Source organism: Corythoichthys intestinalis, chromosome 9 (genome assembly GCF_030265065.1).
Source record: "Corythoichthys intestinalis isolate RoL2023-P3 chromosome 9, ASM3026506v1, whole genome shotgun sequence".
Taxonomy (NCBI): Eukaryota; Metazoa; Chordata; class Actinopteri; order Syngnathiformes; family Syngnathidae; genus Corythoichthys; species Corythoichthys intestinalis.
Window position 1 is genome coordinate 9,311,238 of NC_080403.1, and position 23,634 is coordinate 9,334,871.

A 23,634-nucleotide genomic window follows, 5' to 3' on the forward strand; every position below is an offset into this window, starting at 1 on the left:
GTCCGGGGTGGGTCAAGTCATCAGCCAAACGTGCATGGGGGGGGGGGGGGGGGTACTGGACTGGCACATTCAGCAAGTGAAAAGGGGTAAATTAAGTGAGAACATAATGAAAATAATTAAGTTAATAATGGTCGGGTCAATTCTATCCTGACAACATATGGGAAGACAATCTAATTTACCAGTATATCTGAACTCATTATATAATGTATATACGTAAGGTTGCTTAAAGGTTGGTGGGGACAATTTCAGCATCCTGAAAAGTTGGTAGTGAGAGAAAAAAAAAAAAGTTGGTAGTGTTATGTCCCTACCGTCCCTATGCAAAACTACGCCCGAGCTGTGAGCCCTCCCAAATTGTAAAGGACTGGATGTCTATCGCTGTCAATGGCAGCAAATCTATTTTGCCCTATGTAAACACATACTTTTTCCAATGTGGCGCAAATAATCCTTTGTAGTTTCACTGAAAATTGATACAAAAATGTTTGTTGCGCTTTTTCATGAAATGTCATATCATTTTGTACATCTATCCTTGTTAGTTTTCGCTCTGGAAAAAAAATTCAATAATCCAGACTCACTGATGCATCACTAATGACAATTTTGAACATGCTGTAATTACTTTATGTGACATGGCAAACAGTAAAGACACTGGTATTGCTTAATTTATTGCACAGCTCTCAAGTGTGCAGATTAAAAGCATGCAAAAATGAAATAAATCGTAGTTAATCTTCTAAACTAGTTAGGAAGAAAAAAGAAAAATAGGAACAAGTCAAGGCTTACTTGAAGGTGCTTTATTAATCAAACATCCATACCTTAACCACACCCATCTTCATCACATCAAAAGTACACAGTTACAAAACAAATCATTTATATCAAAGAATGTGTGCATGTATTGAGCTAACAAATACGAAACACACGAGGCAACATGGAAATAGTCATGATCATTTCTTTAGAAAGATTTACCGCTGCTGGCACAGTGTGTTAATTCAAATCTCAAGTGCAGTCAAAAATATAAACTATATCGCAAATAAAACTTTGATAGCAGCCTCATTTTGAAAATGGTGCATACAGTAAAAGGCCACTGGAGTATGTGCGAACTATTAAGTTAACGTTTAAAGCTCTTTGTGGCACAGTTGTAGTTACATTCAATTCGTTTTGAAAACTTTCGGCAAGCAAGTATATCCTGTATTTACAACCAAAGAGTATTTCCAGCTGTTAGACTATAAACTTCACCAAAAGGTTAGCAACATCTCAAATATCACAGTTAAAAAAATAAATACATCTGGCCTTAGATTTGCTTGTAAAGTGCGCCAATCTTGGTATGCTGCATTTGGAGTGTTCTTCATTTATGTTCCTTTTAATGAACATAATTCCTTCTTCAAATTCAAGCATTTACATGCATGTAAAGCTGTTGCCTACGTTATTCATACCTTGGCCTAAATGTAAGTTGTGTTGTTTCTAATTAAATGTGTATCTTCAGAAATGACACAAGAAAGTGGCAAAACAGATACTAAAGTCTTTTGGGCATTTAAAACAATCACTTATTTTTACACCTTTTGAATAGACCTTAGTAGTGTAAGCAGCTTAACGAACTCTATATTTAGAGCACCTCATATGCAGAACAGGCATTGAAAAAAGAAAAATGGTACGAATCATTCAGAGCATGAAGCTATTAGTTAACATGTCAAATAGTTTTTGGGCATATTATCTTCAAATTTTGCCAGTTTCTTTGTTATTCCCAGCTAAAAGATACACTTAGTCCAACATTTAACCATGGTTAAAATAAATGTGCTACTGTACATACACACCAAACTACAATGTGTGGATTGTACAAGGGAAATACATTCACTTTGGCAGATTGGATACAAATAAATAGTAAAATATCACTCATACGGCAATAGATGTCAAAGTACAGAATGCAAATTAAAGTGTATACACACACACAGTAATAGAACAGCCCAGACATCACCAGATTTTAGTGATGATAAGGATGGTGCTTTGTCACTTTCAGCCAACTAGGTCACTGGCTCACTGCACATTATCCTCAAACTGATGAATACACACAAATCCAATTTGTCATTGTCACAGTTGGTGGTGCGACATTAAAAAAATGTTACAGATATAATGATGACGATGATTGTAATTGACGTTGGCTCTGTAACTATGCGGATATCTTACTTCTAAGCTTCTGCAGCAGTTTTAAACGGTACAAATATTGGTGCTGTTGAAAAAAGGGGGTTATTTAAATACAGTATGAGCCCATAAATGTTTCAGTGCAGCAGCAATTACATAAATGCAATTACTTCAGATGAGCTCAATTACTAAAAAAAAGGTGAAGTGAACCAAAAGTACCATAATTGAGTTAGAATACAAGATGACCAATGCTACTGCTTTGGTGGACACCATTTTGTCTAAGGCGACATTTAAAAAAAAAAAAAGAGGGGGGGGGCTGTAGTTCCAATTTGGCTTTCAAATAAGTCAAAACATGGCATCATTCAATAAGAACTCGCAACATCCTTTCCTTGGCTCTCTCCTCCTACACATTGTAGACCCTGGTGGTGGATGCGGTGGGGGTGATGGCACTACTTGATGGCACAGAGGGCCGCTCCCGTCTGACGTATCTTTGCTTTCTTGCTTTAAAACGATAAAATAAAACCAAAAAAATTACTAAACATTCGCAACAAACCAGAAAAAGCCTTATTTGCTGTTATTCAAGATAGTATAACCTGTTTGGCAATGTTTAGTTAAAGGGTACAACATACCTGTAGAGGAGGGAATCATGACAGCCTAGAAGAAGAATAGATTGTTGCTATGGTGACACATTTAAACAAAATATGCTTTACTCATAATCCCCAATGATCTTTTGATAAACAAAGCACACTTACCGTCTCGCTTGGTTGGAATATGAAGGCTATAAGAGGACAGAATAAAATGTGAAAATGAAATGTGGAATGTTTTTTCTCCATCATCTTTTTGAACTAATGGACCCCACTTTTCTTAATAACAAAAAATACTGTACTTGACATACTATGTACATTTTATAAATAAAAAATGTGGGGAAAATGGCATCCAATGAAATATGAAAGAAACAGGCATAACTGTAATATTAATTCAATACTTTTACAAAGGATATGGCTGCTGCAATTACAATTGTGGGCAAGTAGTAACAACACAGTAAAGTTAGGGTGTGGAGGGAAAAAAATAACTGACTCCCAATTTTAGCATGCCAAGTTTAGCTTAACTTAGCTTATCTAATGATAGAATATGAATAATAATGAATAATTATTTTGTTCTTAAATTGTTCTGCAATGTTTTTAAATAAAACAAAGTTGAAATTCCGAGAAAAATAGGAACGAATACAAATAAATGTTGCTTTTGCTATAAATCTAACACTAAATGACTTAAGCTACGTTCACATCACAGTTTTTGTTAATTCCCATATTTTTGTTTTGGCATTTATACTGCACAAACACGCGACCCGCATTGTCAACGGAATTCGTCAGTGATGTAACACACATGCGCACTGTGACACGTTGCACATGTTGCAGTGTTTAGGAAAGTAAATTTGACTCCATTCGGGAGGTCCCGGCCATCACGGTTTTATGGCAATTTTTGGGGATTCTATGCTACCTACGCCAACATTTTTTAACCTGATACATTCACGTGCGATATTAAAAGCAAAAGGTGTTTTTTGCGCATTGCTTGTTCACGTCTTTTTTTTTTTTTCTTTTTTTTTTTTTTAAATTTTGTCTACCAGTGGCGACGTGACATTCCCTTGATGATGTATAGATTGGATCTGTACGAATGAGGCATCAGATAAATGTCAATTTTATTTCCACATATAAGAGGCCTCAGTTGGATTTGAAAAGATCAGTATTGCACAGTTACACTCTGTGGAAATATCTGATATACGCCACATATATAGGTAAAGGAATTGACCTGCAGTGTAAATGTAACCTTAGACCAGGGCAAACTATTCCACAACAGCCGAAGTGGGTGCGGATTTTTGTTGCAACCCATCAAGAAGACACCGTTTCATCAATCTGGTGTCTTAAAAGTGCAATCAGTTGATTGCAGTCAGGTACTTCTTGTTTTCATAAAACAATAAAAAATTACAAGGGCTTCGACAATGTTTTATAGAACACATGATTAAATCATTTTCGTAACAGGGAAATAATTTTAAAGACTTTTTTTGTAATTAAAGGGAACCTTGGACTTAAAGACTTGTAGGCTCTAATAGGCCACAATTGTTCTGTTTTAATAAAATATGTTATTAGAAACGCATAAATTATTGCCATTGATTTAAAAATCTATAATATTTAGTATAAATTTTGACCTACGGAGGGCACCATGTTTTATGCGCGCCATGGACGCTCGGGTTGATGACGTAGTTTGTCACTTCTACTAGAGGAACACCACCTGTGTTCCGTGTAGACATGTGCCGGTTACCGGTTTCACGGTTTACCGTGGTGTGAAAACGTCGCGGTTTCAAAACCATTAAAATTTTCCGTCATACCTTAGTACGGTATTCGCTATTTTTCATGTGCCAAAATGCAGCCGAAGTGGCTTGGTGCGGCACCGCTCACCCCTTCCCGTTTGTTGCCGTGAGTGTCACTAAACAGCCAGCAAACCCAAAAACAAATCCTCCAAACACAAGGCGTACTTTTCTTCAGTTTATTGAGCTCTCAAATCGTGGTGAAATATACAAATAAATACATTTAAAATGTTGTACAATTGTATTTTTCCACGTGTGATTAGGTTCAACAGGATAGCAGTAGCACCATTAAAAAGGTCGCCAAAAACAAAACACACATTTTCCTTTCAAATTCAATATACAAACTAACTAAAACTTACAAAGACGAATGTTAGCCTAGGCTAAACTGGGAGAGCAGCTTCTTTTATGTCTCACAGCCGCTGAGTGAGAGAAAAGCTTGAATGAAGGGGGGAAAGAAAAAGAATCGCGTCAAAGATCGCTAATTGAGAGAGGAGGTCTCACTCCTCACTTTTTTTTTTTTTTTTTAAAGATGAAACCTTTCCTTAACAATATTTACATTTTAACTAATTTATAAAACTAACTTATACATTTTTTAACTAACTTATTAACTTATGAATTCTTTGTTCTTTTTAACACAAAGGCATGGCATCATGTAGACTAGAGTTGACACAGTGGTTGAAAATGGCGAAACTTCACTTGAGCTTCCCCCCTCAAAAAAAAGTCATACAGTATATATTTTTAATTTTATTTAGAAGTGTTTTTACTTTTTATAGCAATCATTTTGTTCTTACTCTAATATTGAGCAACTTGAGCTGTGGCTGTGGGTATAGTCTAGGTTCTATTTATTTTAATTTTATATAATATTTGTTATTTTTTGTTAATTTATTTATTTTCACATTATATTCATGTTCCAATTTGCAAATATGTTTTGAAAAAATCCTGTTCAATGGATTTTTATTTTATTTTATTTTTTTAAACCCATACATCTAAAAATTTTGGAGCTATAATTGCAATACCGTGATACCGTGAAACCGCGGTATTTTTGCTCACGGTTATCGTACCGTGAAAATCTCATACCGGCACATGCCTAGTTCCGTGAATACCTTCCTACGCGGTGAGACGCCCAACTCATGTGCACATCGGTTAAACAGAGAGTACATACTATTTCTGTTTTATTGAGTCTTATTACCTTTTCATTGCCTCAAAATACTTTTGGAATGTGTTTCCCTCTCATACTTTTAAGCATTGTGTTTTCTTGTGGTAGCTTTAAAGCAGATTGTTGATGTGACATACTGTAGCATATTTAAACCACCCTTTTTGATATGACTACTTTTAAGTATTTTCTTAAGGCATCTTTAGTATATTCCGTCTGTATGCATCTAAACAAAAGAAGCTGAAAGCGCACGGTAGTACTTTGGGTGTCAAATTCGCCTCTTGTAGGACGTTTCACTGGTGTAGCACATTTTGGCAGAACACCGGTTTTGTCCTACTCTCGTCTCGTCTCACCCAGCTTTTCCTGTTCATTTTGCTTTTGCTGCTCCTTTTGTGAAACACCGACAGTGCTGTCATGCTCATTAATGTTCCTCTCGGGCTCAGATTGAAAGGGTTGAACAGATCACGTGTTTATGCCACTAGAGTTATACCCTGGAACCGCAGCAGTGTAACCCAGTGACGTAACCGCATTGCGACGTCAAGAACAATGGCAACGTACTAGTTAAATTAATTTTATAAATTGTATAAAAACGAAAACATAAAGAAGGGTTTTAATACAAAATTATTTTAACTCATAATAAACGGTATCTTTCAAGAACTACAAGTCTTTCTATCTGTTGTTCCCTTTAAGAGTTTCATTACTGTAAATGAATAATGATAGTTATAAGGGTACTGCGTAACGCGGTTTCATTACTACTACATTATTGCTGATTATAGTTTAGTGACAAAGAATAGCCGTGTTTCAATTGCGGATGGGACAAATGATATATATTGTGAGGTACTTATGGCCCAGTGGAATACCCAATCATCAAATTTTGAGCTTTTATCATTACGTGAATCTCCTATTAAGTATAGTTGAATTTTTCTTTTATCCCAAACAATGTGTTTTAGGTTGGTTTATTTACCTTACATATTTCGGCGACTACTTCCGCCTTCATCAGAGTGTCACTGATGTTGGTGTGACGCCTCATCTATCACCTGATGGATGAAGGAGTGACTCACCTGTCAGATTAGACAGGCGAGTCTCGGCCTCCGCTGTTACTTCATTCTCCCAGAAAGCTGGTCCAGGTAGTAGAGAGCATGTACGCTCCCTCGTCCCTGTTGATGGTTTTCGGGCCCTGCTTGCGGATTTCAATGGCCTACCCGATGACTCTGGCCTTTTCCCAGTCCATAATGTGATTTTCCCTTTTTCAGTGGTTGGTGATGGCCGACTTGTGGTGTTCCTGTTGCGCTTGTTGTTTTGTTGCCCTTGTATGTCTTATTGCTGTGTCCTTTTCACACTTCTTGTTTTTTGTTTTTCTTGTAGTAAAGCTCCTTCCTGTCTCTCAGATGTATGATTTGCATGGAATTTCATGTATGGAGTTGCATTTGTCTTCTGGGTGGATTTTGTCCTTTGGATGGACCAATATCTGGCAGTATTGTGTGTGGTTTGACCGGTTTGTTTATGTTGTATTTTTTTCTAGGGCTGTCAAAATTATCGTGTTAACTGGCGGTAATTAATTTTTAAAATTAATCACGTTAAAATATTTGACGCAATTAACGCACATGCCCCGCTCAAACAGATTAAAATGACAGCACAGTTTCATGGCCACTTGTGTTTTTTGTCTCCCTCTGCTGGCGCTTTGGTGCGACTGATTTTATGGGTTTAAGCACCATGAGAATTGTGTAATTATTGACATCAACAATGGCGAGCTACTAGTTTATTTTTTGATTGAAAATTTTACAAAATTTATTAAAACGAAAACATTAAGAGGGGTTTTAATTAAAAATTTCTATAACTTGTACTAACATTTATCTCTTAAGAACTAAAAGTCTTTCTATCCATGGATCGCTTTAACGGAATGTTAATGTTAATGCCATCTTGTTGATTTATTGTTATAATAAACAAATACAGTACTTATGTACAGTATGTGTAATGTATATATCGGTCTTGTGTCTTATATTTCCATTCCAACAATAATTTACAGAAAAATATGGCATATTTTATGGATGGTTTGAATTGCGATTAATTACGATTAATTAATTTTTAAGCTGTGATTAACTTGATTAAAAATTTTAATTGTTTGACAGCCTTAATTTTTTCATTACTCTTTGGATACGTTCCGTGACTCCTCTCACGTACGGCAACGTCACCATATCGCTATGTTGTCGTTTTGTTTTTTCTTCCTCCCGTGTGTTGCGTTGTTTTATTTTTTTAACCTATCCTGCGCCTTTTGCTATTGCTCAATGTGGATACTGACAACTTTTTAGTGCTTTTTAGTGTTGTATGTGCTATTCCTCCTGTGTTCTGCCATCCTGGTTCGGGATTTTTATCATTAGTTCATGTTATGTTCTGACCACTGACAGTTTGTGGATGGTGGGGTGTTCAGATGTCCATACGAGGTATTGGTCGGTGTGTATTGGCCTGTGTACTTTTATTTTGATGTTTCCGTTGTCTGTGTCATTAAGGCGGAAGTGTTCGCTGAAACATGTCAGGTAAATAAAACAACCTAAAACACATTGTCTGGGATAAAAGAATTCAACTAATCTGTAAGTGTAGACGAAATGAACCTAATACAACTAAGTATTCTTGTTTTTTATACTTTATATAGTCATATAATCATATATAGTATACATGGCATGTTTCAACTTTAGGTCAAACAGTAATGAATTTTTATGTTAACTAGAGGATTTATATCATTTTAAATTCTTCATCTACATAATTTATGGTGTATTTCAGACGGCTTTTATTTGACATCAATTCTATGCAGTCTCACTGTATTTGTGGTATTAATGGCAATAATGAAAGCTCACGAACAGTTAAAGTCAATAATGTAGAACCCATTGAGAAATTGGGATGCTAAGTGTTTGGAGTGTGACTGCGGTAGTGTGATCGGGCTTACCCTTGTTGCGACGGTAGAAGATATTTGGGAGTCGATGGGAGCGTTTGAGGTAGAAGAAGGAGGCGACAGAGAGGATCAAGAACAGGCTGATCAACAGAGTTCCGAGAAGAAGAGAGGCAGCCACGCCCGCGCCTCCTGCTCACAGCCATGATACAAGGAAGCACAATAAATAGGCTGCAGCCAAATCGAACAATCCGTCCATTGCCCGATGAAAAATAACTTGTTTGGAATTCTTTATGAACACCCTTACTAGGGATGTTAGTGTCCACCAAAGTCAAGATTCTACTTACTGACCCAAGGTTTAAAAAAAAAAAAAAAAAAAAAACATAAAAAAAAAACGTTTTATCAACATTGCATGCATTTGGACCAGTTTTATTAATCAGAAATACTGCAAATAATTTAATGATATATTAAATACATTGTCAGAGATTATGCCTGTTTTTCCTTCCAACCATCACTTGGCGTAAATAGTACATTATCATGACCCAATGTTTGAAGGTGCATGAAAATGTTTAACAAGCTACCTGTGACTGAAACTTGACCTTGCCTGGAATTCGCATGCATAAAATAGATGGAAATGAGTGTGACCTTGTTGAAGTTTGTCTGCTATGTAGCTTGTGATTTGATTGCAGTAACTATTGCATGTCAAACTGCTATGAAAAAAGGCAGACTTCAAATCAGTGACGTCACACCTAACCGTAATACGCAATGCCCAATTTGTGATCTCTACAGGCCCACTTCCCAGCAACCACATGAGGTCTTAATATAAATATTCACCAACCGACACACCCACTGGGCATCAACTTGAGTTTAAATTCAAAGATTCAAATTGTATCCAGTCAGCCACATATTGATGATAATCTGGCTGAATACAGAGGGAAGCAAAAAGGACCAACTAAGGCCTTGTCAACAAGTAGCAGGATATCTAAGAGAAAATATTTTACAATGATTTGGCCTACAAGCAAACCTAGATTTTTGGCCATTAAAAATAATTGCTTTGAAAAAAATCGGACCAAAGTGAGCGAGTCAGTTTGAGGCGTCTGCATGTGATCATCAATAACAGGAGCTTTGCATTTGCAAATGTTACTGACTGCGACGAAATGCGTTCTTATGACCATGATATCAACATGGTGTTAAAATAATTGCCTTAATTACAGTGGGGAGAACAAGTATTTGATACACTGCCAATGGGAAAACCCGTTGGCAGTGTATCAAATACTTGTTCTCCCCACTGTATATCTCACAGAAATGATTAAAATTGTGAGGAAATATATAAAAATTGTAATAATAGACAGAGACCGACTTCAGTGTGTCCAGCAATACATGGTTATTTATGTTCCTGCAATTTAACTTGCTGTACAGTGATTACATTTACAAGACTAGTAGGCAGTGAGGTAGTATGCAAAATTAATTAATACTGACTTTTCAGTACCAGAAAGCAGTGCCCTGTCCTGGTTTACATAAAACCTGTTGGAGTGAGGCACTATGCATATGCATGTTCCTTAATACATTGTGAGTTAATGTAAGTGTTGGCACTGAATAAATGCATGATTGCAGAAATGTTCTTTTTTAGTCACATACAGTATATCGTTGAAGAAATTTCTTACAATATATCAAATATCGTGGATAATGTGTCTTGTGATATCGTCACAGAATAGAATCGTGAGTTACCCATATCGTCCCACCCTTACTTACCAATATTAGGCATTACAGTTGTAACGGTTGTGGCGTTTCTCCTGTCCATTGTGTAGTCTATTAAAAAGACATGAAGGTTAAAAAAAAAAAAAAAAAAAAATCCCAAAATGCGTGCTAAATTTGATAAATTAATTGACATCAAATCAATAATTAGACTTTTCTGTAATCGATTACCTTTTTTTGGACTGTAAGGCACACTTCAAATTTCCTCAAAAAATGACAGTGTGCCCTATGAAAGGATTTGAATTCTGTTTATGCTTAATGACCTCAAAACTATTTTGTTGCTGCAGATCTATATTATACTGATTCAGTTAAGTGGTTGACACATATTCATCAAACCCATATATAAAATAATCAAATAAATTAAAAAATATATATATTTACAATGGTAACGAACAAATGAAATGAAATGATTAATGCAGTACATTGCTGCACTAATGCACTTTGTAATCCATGCACCTCTGCTACAAAAATTATTTTGTTAATAATGCACTTTATAACCTGGTGTGTTTTAAATTCCGGAAAATACTGCAATCAAAGCCATTGTTTAAAGGGACAGACAACAGCTAGAATATGACCTGAATCAATAAAATGTCATGAAAATAATTTCTAAAAATATTTGATAACAACAGCCCTAATTTCAGATTTTCACTAATCTACACTACTGGCCAAAAGTATAGGCACCCCTGCAATTCTGTCAGATATTGCTGATTTTTTCCCTGAAAATGATTGCAATTACAAATGCCTTGGTAGTAATATCTTCATTTATTTTGCTTGCAATGAAAAAACACAAAAGAGAATGGGAAAAAAAATTAAATCATTAACATTTAACAAAAAAACTTCAAAAATGAGCCCGACAAAAGAATTGGCACCCTTTGAAAAATCATGTGATGCTTCTCTAATTTGTGTAATTAACACCAACTGTTACTTACCTGTGGCACATAACAGGTGGTGGCAATAACTAAATCACACGTGTAGACAGTTAAAATGGATTAAAGTTGACTCAACCTATGTCCTCGTGTGTACCACATTGAGCATGGAGAAAAAAGACCAAAGAACTGTCTGAGGACTTGAGAAGCAAAATTGCGAGGAAGCATGGGTAATCTCAAGGCTGCAAGTCCATCTCCAAAGACCTGAATGTTCCTATGTCTACCGTGCGCAGTGTCATCAATAAGTCCAGAGCCCATGGCACTGTGGCTAACCTACCTAGATGTGGACGGAAAAGAAAAATTGATGAGAGATGTCAATGAAATATTGTGCGGATGGTGGATAAAGAAGCTCGACTAACATCTAAACAAGTTCAAGCTGTCCTGCAGTCTTAGGGTACAACAGTGTCAACCTGTACTATCCGTCTGCGTCTGAATGAATAGGGACTCTATGGTAGAATACCCAAAGACGCTACTTCTGACCCAGAGACATAAAAAAGGCAGGCTGGAGTTTGCTAAAACTTACCCGAGAAAGCCAAAAACGTGTTAGAAGAATGTTCTCTGGTTAGATGAGACAAAAGTAGAGCTTTTTGGGAAAAGGCAACAACATAGAGTTTACAGGAAAAAAATGAGGCCCTTAACGAAAAGAACACGGTCCCCACAGTCAAACATGGCGGAGGTTCCCTGATGTTTTGGGAGTTGTGTTCCTGCCCCTGGCACTGGAATGCTTGACCGTGTGCATGGCATTATGAAATCTGAAGACTACCAACAAATTTTGCAGCATAATGTAGGGCCCAGTGTGAGACAGCTGGGTCTCCCTCAGAGGTCATGGGTAAGACAATGACCCAAAACAGACATCAAAAAGCACTAGAAAATGGTTTGAGAGAAAGCACTGGAGACTTCTAAAGTGGCCAGCAATGAGTCCAGACCTGAATCCCATAGAACACCTGTGAAGAGATCTGAAAATGGCAGTTTAGAGAATGCACCCTTCAAATTTCAGAGACCTGTAGCAGTTGGCCAAAGACGAATGGTCTAAAATTCCAGCAGAGCATTGTAAGAAACTCACTGATGGATACCGGTCGCGGTTTTTTGCAGTTATTTTCTCTGAAGGTTGTGCCAACAAGTATTAGGCTAAGGGTGCCAATATTTTTGTCTGGCCCATTTTTGAAGTTTTGTGTAAAATGATATGATTTATTTATTTTATTTTTTTTCATTCTGTTTCTGTGCTTTTTCATTGCAGGCAAAATAAATGAAGATATTACTACCAAAACATTTGTAATTGCAATCATTTTCTGGGAGAAATCGAGCATTATCTGACACAATTGCAGGGGTGCCAATTCTTTTGGCCAGCACTGTAGATACAGTATATGAAATGATCAATCAAAATTCCTTACTGTAGGTGCAGGCCGTGATGTTCTCAGAGTCTATAGAGGAAGGCTCACACAATATGCAAACTATGTTGCTGCTCTCGAGGACACGAAAGAAGCATCCTGAAAAATATACAGTAAATCATAGCATTAAACCTAAAAATATCCATCAATACAATAATATGGATTCATTTGAGATGGGCTTTAAAAGGAATCACATACTGTTGCACCCATTGTCACAATAAACAGCTTCAACTTATTTGAACTTGATGAAACAGCCAGCAGACATTTCCTGTTGTCATAACTCATGCAAAGCTTATACAAATACACCAAAACGCGAGCACTCAATTCCGTGTTTAACATGTACAATCACAGGTTAGGCATTTTTATTGCTTCTTATTTTATCTTTGATGGTGTCTCTTTGTATTATTGCTAACCATAAAGGCCATTTCAAACTAGCGGCAGCCTAGTGTGAAGGGTTCAGCAGCAACTCATTCAGTGTTTGTGGACAGAGTGGAAAGTCTTGAGTGAATTTTCGCTGAGGGGCGGGACCCAAAATAGTGACTTGTTCTATTTTCACAGCGCCGCCGTCAACAATCCATCCAATAGCAGAGGGGCAGGTGCTATCAGGTCGTTTCGGCAGACGGATATACGCGAATCACATTCACAGCCGAAACAAATCTTGATAAATGCGCTTTTTAATGTTTTGCGAGCTCTGAGACACTCGAAAAATGACTCTCATACCTCTCCTTACTAAGCTGAATGGTACTTCGATTTGCGTTTGTGTGTAAATGTAGTTCACAAACAAAAAAAAACAAACAAAAAAAACTATTTACCTTCTCACCTAAACTGGTAAAACTTTTAACACGGCTACTATAACGCCCCCTACTCCTTTAAATAGGAAAATTTGCCGTTTTCTTGTGCAGCAATGAAAAATAAACGCATTGGTACTTGGGATTATAGTAAATATGCTTGCCGCTTTTCAGTTCTTGACAGTGTCCACGTCAGGCTACATGGCTACTCCAATTTTGCGCTTGCTGTGGACCACTCTTCACACTGGGCTGACGCTAGTGTGAATAGGCCTTTACGGCTTTAAGATAAAAACAAAAACAGTTACCGATGCATTTTAGCTAATGTAATGCCTTTATACACTTATCCACAGAAACTATACTAGGGGTAAAACCTGGGCTATGTCCATTAGATGCAACATTTGTAATTTCTTCCGTTTTTTTTCTCCTTCAAATGTATGGCTGGCCAGAAAGCAATTACACAGTAAGCAAATCTAACACATATGTTAAAACCCTCAGACAGACAAAGCACCTGGTTCACAGTGAGTGTCGTTTGAGCACGAGCTGTTGGTCCTCAGTTTCTCACTGCAGCACTCCAGTGAGTTATGATGTAGAGCCTGAGGACAGTGATAATATGGTTGCTTGAGGAAAATTGAACAAAGCACACTAGATAAGTTAATTAATTTTCTACCTTGGTTACTGGTGTCTCTGGTCTGATGAGAATTACTGTTGTTGCCAACACCAAAAGGAATGACAGAGTCATGTTTGAGCTTGGGGAAAAATAAGGAGGGGAGAATTAAACAAGTCTGGTGAAAGCACTTATTCAACTTTTAATTAAAAAAAAATACTAGTGATGTGTTTGGATTTGTTCTTGTGATGGCAAAAGATGACAATGGAACAAGAAATGAACTTTTTGGGGAGCGAAACGCAAAAAAATGATAACTTCTTCCAGAGTGGAAACCTTGATGCCATGCCACCCTGTCGTTATGGTCTACACCAGGGGTCCCCAACCTTTTTTGCACCACGGACCGGTGTTATTTGGGTCTTTTTTTTCACGGACCGGTGTTCTGACAAATTTTGCAACCCATCAAAAATTGCAACGATGCGGTTTTGCGCATTAGTGACGGGATCTGTTGTTCACTTGAGTAAACGAATCCATTCCGGTTCGTTCAGTAAAAAGATTCGTTCAAACAAATCGTTCAACGAATCGTTCGCCCCCCTCATCTCCCTCCCCGCCCAAATGACTCGTTCGGTTAGTGAACGGGAAGTGACGTTGCCGAATGAATCACCAAAGACCGCTTCGCAGTATAACTGAACGGGAAGTGACATTGCTTGGTCCCTCCCTCTCTTGCAAACAGGCTCCTCATTGACCACTCGTCGTAGTTTCTGAAATGAGTGACAGGCGATATCCTTCTGCTTTCACAGACAGCCTCGTCTCCCTCCCGCTGCTGCAAAAGCGAGGGAGAATTTCCGCGTCGTCTGTCCTAGTTCAATGGGATCAAAGTCATGGCTCGTGCTTGCATTTCGATTTAGGACACGGTTAAACATTTTCCTTTTGTGGGGGGAGTGGGGGTTTGGGGTCGGGGGCGCACGGACTTTCTTTAGCATGATCTTGATCACATATACAATGCTGCTGCTACCAGCCAACGCGGCTTGCTTGCTGTCACGAAAATAAAAATAAATCGAAAGTTTAATTTCTAAATATGGAACGACCAACACATCATATTTACCTCTCGCTCTGTTGTATTTTAGTTTTTATGCTCATCACTATTATTTTTGGTCACTATTGTTAAAACTAAAGTGTAAATAGCTAGTTGTCAAATGTGAAAAAAACAATACTACATTTTGATATTTGACAGTTAAATTGCAAATCAGTATTAAGATGATCGTATTGAATTTTTGCACTGGTATTAACAAATAAAATAATCCGGTCAGCTCCCCTGTCGTCCCCTCATCTCAGATCGTCAAATGCTGACGAGAAATTATTGTTTGCTCTTTACGATGTCGCCTTTCTACTCTCATTAGTCTGTTAAGAAAAATGTAGACATATTGCGACATCTCCCGTGTCCGCGTGCGTTGTTTTTGGGCGCTTGAGTAGCACATGGTGGACGGATGGTGGACATAATTTGACAAACCAACCAACACCCGACACGCTCTGACACGAAAAAAAAAAAAAAAAAAAAAAAACAGTCGGAAAAAATTGACATGTATATACAGTTTCATTGCAAATCAGTATTATGGTGATCATACTAAATATTCTTTTTTTCTGTGCGGTGAATATCGCTGCCATGAAGCCTCCATATAGTGACAGTTCCCTGCCCACTTCGCGGCCGTCACGCGACCGCAGCTCACTTTTGCTTGCCTCGTAGCTACCCGTGTTTTAAACTACTGTAAATTTGATTGTATGTCGTCATAGGCAGTCCCGAGTCTGTTGAGAAAAGTAGTACACTAAACCATGCTCGCTAGATTTGTGTGATGTTTTTGTCTGTTTGAGCAGCATTTGATAGGCTCCACATTAACAAATATGTGACAAAGTCATTTCCTTTCATTTTTTGACTCGTTCACCGCATTACTGGAAAGTCAAGTTAGCAGCAAGCTAGGTCAGGAACCGGAGGACCGAGTCACTGAACGGGAAGTGACATAACTCAGCCCTGCCCCCCTGCCTGCACGCTGGCTGCTTATTGGCTACACGTGGAAGTGAGTGACAGACGCCCTGATTCTGTTTCCGCTCCCTCCCCTGCCCGCGATGAGGCTGGCGTCTGATTGGTCGTGTGCGATGTCAGAAGACGCTGCCGCTTGCTCAACGCCCTCCCACGCAGCGAACAAGCCCCAACTTCATAAAACGAATCAGTGCAGATGGTGATTAGTTCGGTCTCGTTCACCCAAACAATTCGTTCAAAAAGAACGAATCGTTCGCGAACGATACAACACTACTGCGTATGCGCGCAACGTTAAACATAGCCGCAAAATGCGCAAATGCAGCGATTCCAAAGTAAACACCACAAACTTTCTTGAAAGAAAGGAATATTAACTTACGTTTGATCATGGAAGGACTTGTAGAAAAGTTCTCCTCAGATTCATCTTGCCATATAAGCTTCACACAACAGCTGCACACCGCGCTCACCAATAACGACTTCGCCTTGTCGTTAAACATTAATTAAGAATCCCGCTTCACAAAGATACGATGTTGGAAATTTTAGCAAGGTTTTTAACGCTCTTGTCGCGATGTCAGGATATTCCAGAATGACTTTAATCCAGAACCTCGGTAGAGTTGTTGTCTCAAATGTACGTTTAATAAGGTCGCCGTCATTTGCGATCTCTCTGTTTATTCACAAACGGGTCACGAATCCACTCCTTCGCAGTTCGTGGATCTTCGAGGTTGTAGGCTCGTCAGGTGCCCTTTTCGCCGTAAAAATATCCTTTTCGCCGTAAAAATATTTCAAAAGACGTCTGTTTTCCTGTTATCTTCGCTCGTGTGGGGGCTAATTATTTCCGGGAACAAATGTGCTGCGCCGCGGCCTAGTAATACACTATTATCGAGGACAAGCGCACATAGATATATTATATACACAAACAAGATGTACTGCTAGCAGTCCAATCAATGGACTTCTATGACAACAATGTAATCTATCCCGTAGTATTATATCTAGAGTAGACAGAGATATTGGTGTGTTAAGCAGGGGCACAGGGTTAATTCGGCCAGAATGCGGTCGTTATTAAATTATTATTTTTCTTTGCGGCCCGGTCGCAAATGCGCTACGGACCGGTACCGGTCCGCGGCCCGGCAGATGGGCACCCCTGGTCTACACTGTTAAAACCGAGTTTTAGTGGTATCTGTGTCTAGGATTCCCAGATAAGAAAGACCCAAACACACCGTAAAACCCGCCCAGTTCAATAAAAAACAGGCCAAATTACAGCCTCCCATCCAAGATAAGATTTAGGCTACTTTTGACAAAATCTTATCAAGTCATTCAATTCATCTCTCTCTCGACCAGAGTTTTTAAAAATAGCCCAATTGGGCGTGAATCCGCTCAAACTCGCATTACAAACTATTACCAGAATAGGAGCAGAAGAGTAACACAAAAGAATCATATTTTGGTGGTGCTGCCACCCACACACTGGGCATTCATACTACATCAGCAAATTATGTTACTGTACACCCAATGTTGCATTGCCGTGTGCAAACAGAAAGTAAAAACAAAACACCACTATTTCGTTTTTACTTTAGACTGTTTCCGTATAAATGTAGCCACAGTAGTATAATATAAAATAGTGGCAGCGGACGGGCATTTAATTGTCACATGCATCTCACTAAGTAATATGTTCCAGACATCTGTCTCAATCTGGGTACCGCATATGCAATATTTTCAATTACATTATAGCATTTCTGCACTGTTCCATCAATATCTAGTATCCACAGTGAAGAAAATAATCAGTAACATAAGTAAATAATCTCACAATACAGGGCCCCAGTCATCTTCTCTTTAATACAGTGCACTCATCCTGTCCCATGTGCAGAAAACCTCCCAAAGCATGATGCTACTACCCCCATGCTTCACAGTAGGGATGGTGTTCTTGGGCTAGTAATCATCATTCTTCTTCCTTCAAATATGGTTAGTGGAATTACAACCAAAAAGTTTGATTTTGCTCTCATCTAACCACAAAACATGCTTCCATGACTCCTCTGCATCATCTAAGTCACAGGTGTCAAACCGATTCCAGAAAGGGCCTAGTGGGTGCAGGTTTGCTTTCCAACCAATGAAGAGGACACCTTTTCACCAATTAGATCTTTTACATGTGTAATCAGTTAAACTTTGTCAGGTGCTGCTTGCTGGCCTGCAGGAAGTTCATTGGTTAAACTCTCTGCGCGCTATCGGTTGGAACAAAATCCAGCACCCACTAGGCCCTTTCTGGAATCGGTTTGACACCTGTGATCTAAGTGGTCATAGGCAAACCTTGATGGGCCTTGACATGTGCTGGTTTAAGCAGGGGAACCTTCCGTGTCGTTCATGATTTCATACCATGACGTCTTCTAGCTGACAGACAGGTGTTCAAATACATATTTGCAGCTGTATCACACAAAAAAATTGAGAGAAATCATGCATTGTAATTTTCTGGATTTTTCTTTTTAGATTATCTCTCTCACAAAGGACAAGTACCTCCATGATTTCTTAGTGGGAGACCTTGCAAAATAGCATGGTGTTCAAATGCCTGTTTTCTTCACTGTATGTCTGTAATTTGCATGCCAAGTCAGCTCCCTGCCACCTAGTCTGAGTACTGAAAATTCTCATATACGCACCGTTATATGACCGCTACATCACCACTTGCTGCTAGTCACTTATTCACTTTGTTCTAGAGGTGCACCATAATTATTGGTCCGATAATTATCGGTCCGATAATATGGATTATGACGTCATCCCAATAAATCCGATAACATTATTAATAGGCCCGATAAAATATTTTTGGCACGGTGTAAGTGGATTGGGATGTGTGCGTTTTTTTCCACTCCTGTTTTGCCAGTATGCAAGGTTTTGTTACTGTTCTCAAGGCCGTATTTTTCCATCACTGAGTGATAAACCTTACGATGGCAATTAGCAAATGTTTGCATTTTACAGTGTTATGTTTACAAGTTCTTGAGAGGCCTTTTGGTTATTGATAGGCTTGCTGTCCTATAATTGCCAGGCTCAGGAAGTTGTTTTCCTAGACCAAGACTACAAAAGTCTCCTCTCCTGTTGCACCAAATGTCTTATCTGCTGACAAAGCACAATACCTTTTGGGTTTGGCTGATTGATTGTGATTGACTCAAATTATATTTATTTGAAAAAAAAAAATATGGGCACTTTATTTGAAGTCAAAACTGTTCGTCTTTGTTTTGTTAATTATAATAATGTTCATGTCATCATGAAATTTTTGGTTAAGTCATAGGTAAATCTATGCTGAATCCACCACTTGTATTTTTTACCTACAGGTGTTCAAAAACTCAGGTGCATAGACATTTAAAATCATCCATATATTATCGGTTAACGTATCAGTATCTGCCTTGAGGAGCAGGAAGTTATCGAGGTCGGTTTCAAAAAATGGATATCGTGCACCCCTACTTTGTTCCCAATCTGTGTACACTGTAACCTGTGGTTTTGTTTTATGTTATGGTCATTATGGCCAAGCTTTAAATCTCGTTCTATACAATGACAATAAATGCTTTCTATTTATTCTGTGTATTCTATTATAAATTTATTTTCAGTGGTCCAAAATTTCACTTGATGAAAACCGGGTTTTGGTATTTAGGCACAAAACATAATGTCGATGTGCATGATTTGCTTTCGATGGCCACACAAAATTACGTGTAGGGCCAGATGTGGCCCCTGGACCTTCAGTTTCACATGTGTTGTACGTCATTGGCATAGCTAGATTAAAAATATGCCCATTTGTGAATAATAATTTGCAGGAAAATAAGTGGAGTTGGAAAGTTTTCCCGCAGCACCACTGATCATCTTTCATGCATCCTAAATGTACCAAGGAACTATGGAAGGGGGGTCTGTATTTGACAGAATGCATATTTATTTATCTATCCAAGTTAATAACGTGTGGTGAAAAGCTCTTCAATTGTAACAGGTTGTACAATTGAATTAACCGCACCTGTTGCCTATCAGTCAACAAAATAAAATTTGTGTTACAGTAAACGAGCTCAAATTACAGTCTTTTGATTTGCATGTAAATTCAAACGAAATCCTAGTTATTTTAAATTTATAAATAGTACATTCTGATATATTTTCCTTTGGGTGATGTGAGATCATTTTAATGAAAAATATAACCCGATATTGAAAACAATAACTCAGTTAACAAATTCCCATTTTAAATTTGTAGCTTAGTGCCACCAGTCTGTGCTGAGTTGGATCAGTTAACGCAAAAGGTAAACATCTTTGAAATTATCTTTGAAAAGGAAGCTCTTTGTATTGATCTCCAGAGGATGGTACTGTAAGCTCAAACCACGCGAGCGGGTTGCTAAATTTGACTGGGTGTCACTCACCAGCAAAAATGTTGAATCTCGCCAGGATCCAACTCCAGGCGTGATTCAATCGACGTCTGATGTCATCTGTACGAGAAGATTGAGGTGTGCGGTCAAATTTGTCTGAGACACAACTCCGTAGTTCCGTCTGCCATTAAACGCAAGCACCTTGCTGCAGCTAGCGCTCATTCAAGTTATTAACATCCGTGTGGGGACTTTCACAATAAAAGCACCAACCAACGCTAGTAAATACAGATGAAATATGATCGTAAACATCCGTGGAAAGCCTTCATGAGTTCTCGATTTTCCAGTCAGAATTGGATTCTTAACCGACATCCATGAGATGTTTTCCACATAAAACCTCAGTTTGAAAATTTATAGGTAGTCTCAGGTTTAAGAATGAGTTCCGTTCTGCGCTGGCGACCCGAATTTCCGTGTAAATCGGAATTAACCCTTTAAGTACCCCTAAATGCACCTAAATCTCGAAATAACACCCACCCACACACACACACACGCACACGCACACACACACACACAAAACAATAATAATTCATATTAATAAAATAAAGTAAAAAATGAGATACATATTACATCATTACAACATTGATCACACCATAGTTCTTTTTTTAATCTGTCACCTTCAAGTTATATATACAGTGGGGAGAACAAGTATTTGATATCAAATACTTGTTCTACCCACTATATATATATATACACACACACACACACATATATATGAATATATATATATACTCCAGCACCTCCGCGACCCTGAGGAATAAGCGGCATGGAATGGAAAATTAATGAATGAATATATATATATTGGCAGTGTATCAAATACTTAAAATGACAGCAGTGGAATGTCCGCTTGTTAATTGTTTTTTGTTGCTTGGCGCCCTCTGCTGGCGCTTGGGTCCAAATGATTTTATGGGTTTGGGGAGTGAGCATGGTGTAATGACATCAACAATGGCTAGCTACTAGTTTATTTTTTGATTGAAAATTTTACAAATTTTAATAAAACGAAAACATTAAGAAGGGTTTTAATATAAAATTTCTATAACTTGTACTAATATTTATCTTTTAAGAACTACAAGTTTTTCTATCCATGGATCGCTTTAAGAGAATGTTAATAATGTGAATGCCATCTTGTTGATTTATTGTTATAATAAACAAATACAGTACTTATGTACCGTATGTTGACTGTATATACAGTGCCTTGCAAAAGAATTCGGCCACCTTGAATCTTGCAACCTTTCGCCACATTTCAGGCTTCAAACATAACGCCACATTTCAGGCTTCAAACATAAAGATATGAAATTTAATTTTTTTGTCAAGAATCAACAACAAGTGGGACACAATTGTGAAGTGGAACAACATTTATTGGATAATTTAAACTTTAACAAATAAAAAACTGAAAAGTGAGGCGTGCAATATTATTCGGCCCCTTTACTTTCAGTGCAGCAAACTCACTCCAGAAGTTCAGTGAGGATCTCTGAATGATCCAATGTTGTCCTAAATGACCGATGATGATAAATAGAATCCACCTGTGTGTAATCAAGTCTCCGTATATATGCACCTGCTCTGTGATAGTCTCAGGGTTCTGTTTAAAGTGCAGAAAGCATTATGAAAACCAAGGAACACACCAGGCAGGTCCGAGATACTGTTGTGGAGAAGTTTAAAGCCGGATTTGGATACAAAAAGATTTCCCAAGCTTTAAACAGCTCAAGGAGCACTGTGCAAGCCATCATATTGAAATGGAAGGAGCATCATACCACTGCAAATCTACCAAGACCCGGCCGTCCTTCCAAACTTTCTTCTCAAACAAGGAGAAAACTGATCAGAGATGCAGCCAAGAGGCCCATGATCACTCTGGATGAACTGCAGAGATCTACAGCTGAGGTGGGAGAATCTGTCCATAGGACAACAATCAGTCGTACACTGCACAAATCTGGCCTTTATGGAAGAGTGGCAAGAAGAAAGCCATTTCTCAAAGATATCCATAAAAAATCTCGTTTAAAGTTTGCCACAAGCCACCTGGGAGACACACCAAACATGTGCAAGAAGGTGCTCTGGTCAGATGAAACCAAAATTGAACTTTTTGGCCACAATGCAAAACTATATGTTTGGCGTAAAAGCAACACAGCTCATCACCCTGAACACACCATCCCCACTGTCAAACATGGTGGTGGCAGCATCATGGTTTGGGCCTGCTTTTCTTCTGCAGGGACAGGGAAGATGGTTAAAATTGACGGGGAGATGGATGCAGCCAAATACAGGAACATTCTGGAAGAAAACCTGTTGGTATCTGCACAAGACCTGAGACTGGGACGGAGATTTATCTTCCAACAGGACAATGATCCAAAACATAAAGCAAAATCTACAATGGAATGGTTAAAAAATAAACGTATCTAGGTGTTAGAATGGCCAAGTCAAAGTCCAGACCTGAATCCAATCGAGAATCTGTGGAAAGAGCTGAAGACTGCTGTTCACAAACACTCTCCATCCAACTTCACTGAGCTCGAGCTGTTTTGCAAGGAAGAATGGGCAAGAATGTCAGTCTCTCGATGTGCAAAACTGATAGAAACATACCCCAAGCGACTTGCAGCTGTAATTGGAGCAAAAGTTGGCGCTACAAAGTATTAACGCAAGGGGGCCGAATAATACTGCACGCCCCACTTTTCAGTTTTTTATTTGTTAAAAAAGTTTAAATTATCCAATAAATTTTGTTCCACTTCACGATTGTGTCCCACTTGTTGTTGATTCTTGACAAAAAATTAAAATTTTATATCTTTATGTTTGAAGCCTGAAATGTGGCGAAAGGTTGCAAGATTCAGGGGGGCCGAATACTTTTGCAATGCACTGTATATATATATATATATATATATATATATATACACACACACATATACATATATACATATGTATATATACATATGTATATATACATATATATATATATATATATATATATATATATATATCTCAGATGTTGCGCTAGACTTTTTCGTTGTCTGTCACTTTGACTGACAGGGTCATAAAAATTCGGTCATAATCTATTTTTACCCGTCACTTAAATTTTTAAAATGATAATAATGACATATTCAATAGCAGTGTTGGTCAAAAGTGGTGCGTTACTTACTCAACTCTGAATAAATTGAAGAAACTACCAGCCATGTTGTGTCTACTCTCTGCTCTGTTGATTTGTCATCCAAGACTCTGGGTGCGTTCAGGTTTGAGAATAGCGCACGTACTTCTGACTCCAAGCTGTT

General features: G+C 38.1%; 1 protein-coding gene across 5 annotated transcripts; it reads right to left on the bottom strand.

The window, feature by feature from the left end:
* Window positions 1-770: 770 nt before the first annotated feature.
* On the bottom strand, window positions 771-20,559 carry c9h1orf159 (chromosome 9 C1orf159 homolog). Of its 5 annotated transcripts, none has more exons than XM_057847095.1 (9): window positions 20,387-20,559; window positions 14,051-14,129; window positions 13,892-13,976; window positions 12,599-12,694; window positions 10,279-10,335; window positions 8,584-8,718; window positions 2,880-2,905; window positions 2,757-2,803; window positions 771-2,624 (listed from the first exon to the last, which is right to left on the bottom strand). In XM_057847095.1, the coding sequence occupies exons 2-9, from the start codon at window positions 14,120-14,122 to the stop codon at window positions 2,531-2,533; spliced, it is 612 nt and encodes a 203-aa protein (XP_057703078.1). In that variant the 5' UTR covers window positions 14,123-14,129; window positions 20,387-20,559; the 3' UTR covers window positions 771-2,530. The 5 variants fall into 5 exon arrangements, with proteins under 5 accessions (XP_057703078.1, XP_057703075.1, XP_057703080.1 ...); XM_057847092.1 differs by having other exon boundaries at window positions 2,757-2,781; window positions 20,387-20,558; XM_057847097.1 differs by having other exon boundaries at window positions 771-2,628; window positions 20,387-20,557.
* Between the last annotated feature and the right edge of the window lie 3,075 nt (window positions 20,560-23,634).

Bases quoted from the DNA above. Each gene is read 5' to 3' on its own strand.
- c9h1orf159 (XM_057847092.1), bottom strand. From the start codon at position 14,122: ATGACTCTGTCATTCCTTTTGGTGTTGGCAACAACAGTAATTCTCATC. The intron at 10,336-12,598 runs GTAAGGAATTTT...TCTTTTTAATAG, and splicing joins CATCACGGCCTGCACCTACA to ACTACACAATGGACAGGAGA. The intron at 2,782-2,879 runs GTAAGTGTGCTT...TTCTTCTTCTAG, and splicing joins TATTCCAACCAAGCGAGACG to GCTGTCATGATTCCCTCCTC.